Source organism: Oryzias melastigma, linkage group LG9 (assembly GCF_002922805.2).
Source record: "Oryzias melastigma strain HK-1 linkage group LG9, ASM292280v2, whole genome shotgun sequence".
NCBI classification, from domain to species: Eukaryota; Metazoa; Chordata; class Actinopteri; order Beloniformes; family Adrianichthyidae; genus Oryzias; species Oryzias melastigma.
Window position 1 is genome coordinate 4,659,596 of NC_050520.1, and position 3,535 is coordinate 4,663,130.

Here is a 3,535-nt window from a genome sequence, read left to right on the forward strand (position 1 = left end):
TGAAAATGATGACATCTGAAGCTTCACTACACGGCTGTGTCACGTGACTGATTCATGAAGTGGTTCATCCTGCAGGCTCCATTCATAATCTGAGAGCTTGGAGATAATCTGGACAGATTGTGGAAATTTACAGGAATTATTATTAGTAGTAAAAATATCTGTCTCTTAAACACACTGGCCCGGCCGATCTCATTGTTATAAAAATAGAATGATTGTCCAAACCCAAAACACCCTCATAAAACTCGATTGGTACTATAAAACACAGTTATTCAGTTATTCTAGCCAATCATTTGACTTGTCCAGTGATTGTGGGCGGGCTCATAAGGCTTCATTCCAAGTGGGTGAAGCAAAGCAAAGTGAACAATGAAATCTGTGTTTATTTCTGTTGGTGTGAAGATGGAGATGCAGAACTGCAGTGCATGTCAGAATAAAGCATCTTAAGCACATGCATGTGCTCTCCTTCCCCCTGAGACGCTGCTTTGTCACACTTATGTTTTTGGAAAAACTTGGCTTTTTATTTTATATTTTAAATTGTAATATTTTTCACCTGTTTCACACCTTTGAGACCTAAACCATTTTAATCAATCATTAATATTTGTTTATATCTCTTTTCATACTTGTTGACAAAACAAAAGTTTGTGACACCATTAAAAATATTGTTAAACAACCACATTAGTTTATGGATAGGGCTCCCCAACCCACACACAACATCACACCTTCAAATTACTGGTACCAATTAAACCTAATTCCATACTCTCACCTCAAAATAAAGGATCATTTTCATTATTTCCTAACTGTCCTTTGAGGTTCAGAGAAGAAATAACGTATTTTCTTGGGAGAGTCAGAGCAGAGCAAGTGTAACGACGACAAACAACATCAACACAAAAACTTAAACAATTAGTGACTCTGAATATAACAAATCTAAAAGGATTTTATTGTTATTGATAATAAGAAAATCCTTGAAAATCCTCTCCATCCACCTGGGTGTAGTACACCGATCTGCCACCAGAGGGCAGACGACTGCAGTTATAGATGCAGAAACCACAATGTTCTGGACTGAGCTCCAGTCCAGGAGAAAAGGCTGGTGATGGCTTTGGCTCTCAGGAAGATCTCCACCTGTTCAGACTGCTGCTGCTTCATCATCCGGTCTCTGTGGTACCGATCGGGTACCAAATACCAAATGGAACCGAGTGTGGCCGTAGCATGCTGGGTCAGGCAGCTTTGAACCTGTTAACACGACCAAGAGGATTCATCAACAGAGGAAATTCAAAATCTGACCTGTTCACCTGAGATCTTACCTGAGTGACCCTGAATCCACGAGGATTGTGGACTCTAGGGAACCAGAACCTGAAGATCCAGTAAAGAACTTCTAGGAGACCAAGATGAGCCTCAACCTTCATGGAACCTGGAATTCATACAAAGTATGACATCACAAGTCTTTGCAAATCTGACAACAAATAAAACTTTATTTAACTTGTGACGTCAAACAGATATTTGCTTTAATTTAAAGGATTTTGATAAACTCTTTCTTTTGGGTTCAGGACAACAATCTTTGTGACACAAGATTGAAAATATATTTTAACAGATGAGGAGGAAAAATCTGACTCACAAAGAGGAGTCTGTGACTTTAATGGAGTTTCTCCAAAAACATGTCCGAAATCGACCACACAGACGAAGAGCCGCTCTTCCTCACAGCTTGAAGCCAGAGTGCAGAGCCACCACCCCCCCAGTCAGGTTGAAGTACTGCACACAGAAAAACCCGGAGTCTTCCATCAGGCCTTTGAACTCCTCCTGCACAGAAGGAACAGACTTCAGTGACATCCACAGAGTCACTAAACTGTTGAAACATGAAGGATTTTTATGTCAAACTCCGAAGAAATGTAAGAATTAAGAAAAAGTTTAGTTCCGTTGTTTTTTTGTCTTGTGATTTCATTGCCTGAAGAAGTTTTTTCAAAGCGTGAAGATCAATTCCAGACAGAGGAAAGTAATAAGTTTCAATTTTGTTCATTTTTGTAATGTGGTTGTGATGGAAAATTGTTACAAAATCAGATTTGGATGGAAATTTAAAACATAAACTGATCAATGGAGTATTTTGACAGCGATATCAAACAGCTGAAACTCTTAGAGTTTATCAGCCGTATTTCCCTCAGACAGACCATAATATCAAAGGCTGCTGCTCACCGTTCCAGCACAGGATTGGTCACTTTGCTGAACTCCAAACACAGGAACCTGCCGCCAGGTTTCAGGACCTGAAGAGCCTCTTTGAGCGCCTGAAGTTTACATCTGTGGATTCAAATTTTAAGATTCTTTTAAGGGTTAAGAAATGTTTCATTGCTTAAAGTGAGTTTATTTTAAAGTATGAACTTCAAGTTTTTGTCTGTTTTTGACTGTTAACCACTTTGAACACCTTGAAGCATGTAAATCACTATTTTCTAAATAAATAAAGTTTGATTTGATTTAAAAAAAGAAAAAGTTTCTGAGTTCAAACTATTCAATCTAGTTTTTGATACTGAACAAGGGTCAGTGTATTTATCACCATCTTTAGGTCACTAAAGTTTTTACTATGTCATTTAAAAAATGAAATAGGTCTTTAAGTCACTCACCTGATCTATGTGAGTGACGTTCCAAATGCCGAATGCGATGGTGTAAAGAACAAACTGGTCATCGTTGAAGAGCAGCTCCTCTGCATCTCCAACCACCCAGGACAGACCTGGAGCACCAGAAAGAACCAGATGTTGACAGAGAAAACTTTTCTGAGAAAACTGTCTCAGTTGGAACAGAAAAAGTTGAACTGGATCACCTGTCGTGACCCCTCTGCTGTCGGCCCGCTGTCTGCCCACTTTCAGCATCTCCTTGTTGATGTCACAGACCACAACTGCAGACTCTGGAGCTCCGCCCCCATCCGGATATCTGTCAGAAACGTCCCGCCACAACGGTGTCTGTCGCAACGACACCGCCCGCCTCTGCTGCCTCTCCTGCTGAGAACGAACGTACTCCAGGAACCGGAAAGCGATGTCACCTAGAGGGGGGGTGAGATGGAGCCAAATGTTGTCTGGATTTAGCTGCGTGTTCTGCAGGGATGCTGGCCTTACCCGTCCCCCCCGCCACGTCCAGCAGGCGAGCACCGGGCTGCGGGTGCATGACGTGCAGCAGCGCGTCCTTCCACAGGCGGTGGATCCCCAGACTCATGGCGTCGTTCATGACGTCAGACTTCTGAGCCACGTTTTCAAAGACCTTATAGACTGAAAACACAAACATGGACTTTCAGTGAGAGAACCTGAAGGAACCAACACAGTTCTACAGGCTGGTCACCTCTGGGGCACAATACTGATGCAAGAATTCATGCAAAAAGAGAAACAAACAAATATTGATTTAATGGAAATTAATTTAGTTTACAGAAACCTGACATTTGTGCAGAAACAGTAATTTTGTCATTGGTGTGATGTGAGATTCTCAACACTAAATTTTAGATTCATACTGTCTGCAGGCCATAATCCTGAAATTACAAGAAGATTTGATTATTTTCATAATTTTA

The 3,535-nt window shown here is 41.0% G+C and overlaps 1 protein-coding gene across 1 annotated transcript in view; it reads right to left on the reverse strand.

The window, feature by feature from the left end:
- Positions 1-907: 907 nt before the first annotated feature.
- LOC112148711 (2-methoxy-6-polyprenyl-1,4-benzoquinol methylase, mitochondrial) overlaps positions 908-3,535 on the reverse strand; it is a 3,115-nt gene continuing 487 nt past the window's right edge. The window contains exons 2-5 of the mRNA XM_036213669.1: positions 3,093-3,242; positions 2,801-3,019; positions 2,604-2,710; positions 908-1,227 (exon numbers count right to left, since the gene is read on the reverse strand). Of these exons, the coding sequence (XP_036069562.1) occupies positions 1,027-1,227; positions 2,604-2,710; positions 2,801-3,019; positions 3,093-3,201 (636 nt within the window). The 5' untranslated portion in view covers positions 3,202-3,242 and the 3' untranslated portion in view covers positions 908-1,026. The remainder of the gene's footprint in view (positions 1,228-2,603; positions 2,711-2,800; positions 3,020-3,092; positions 3,243-3,535) is intronic.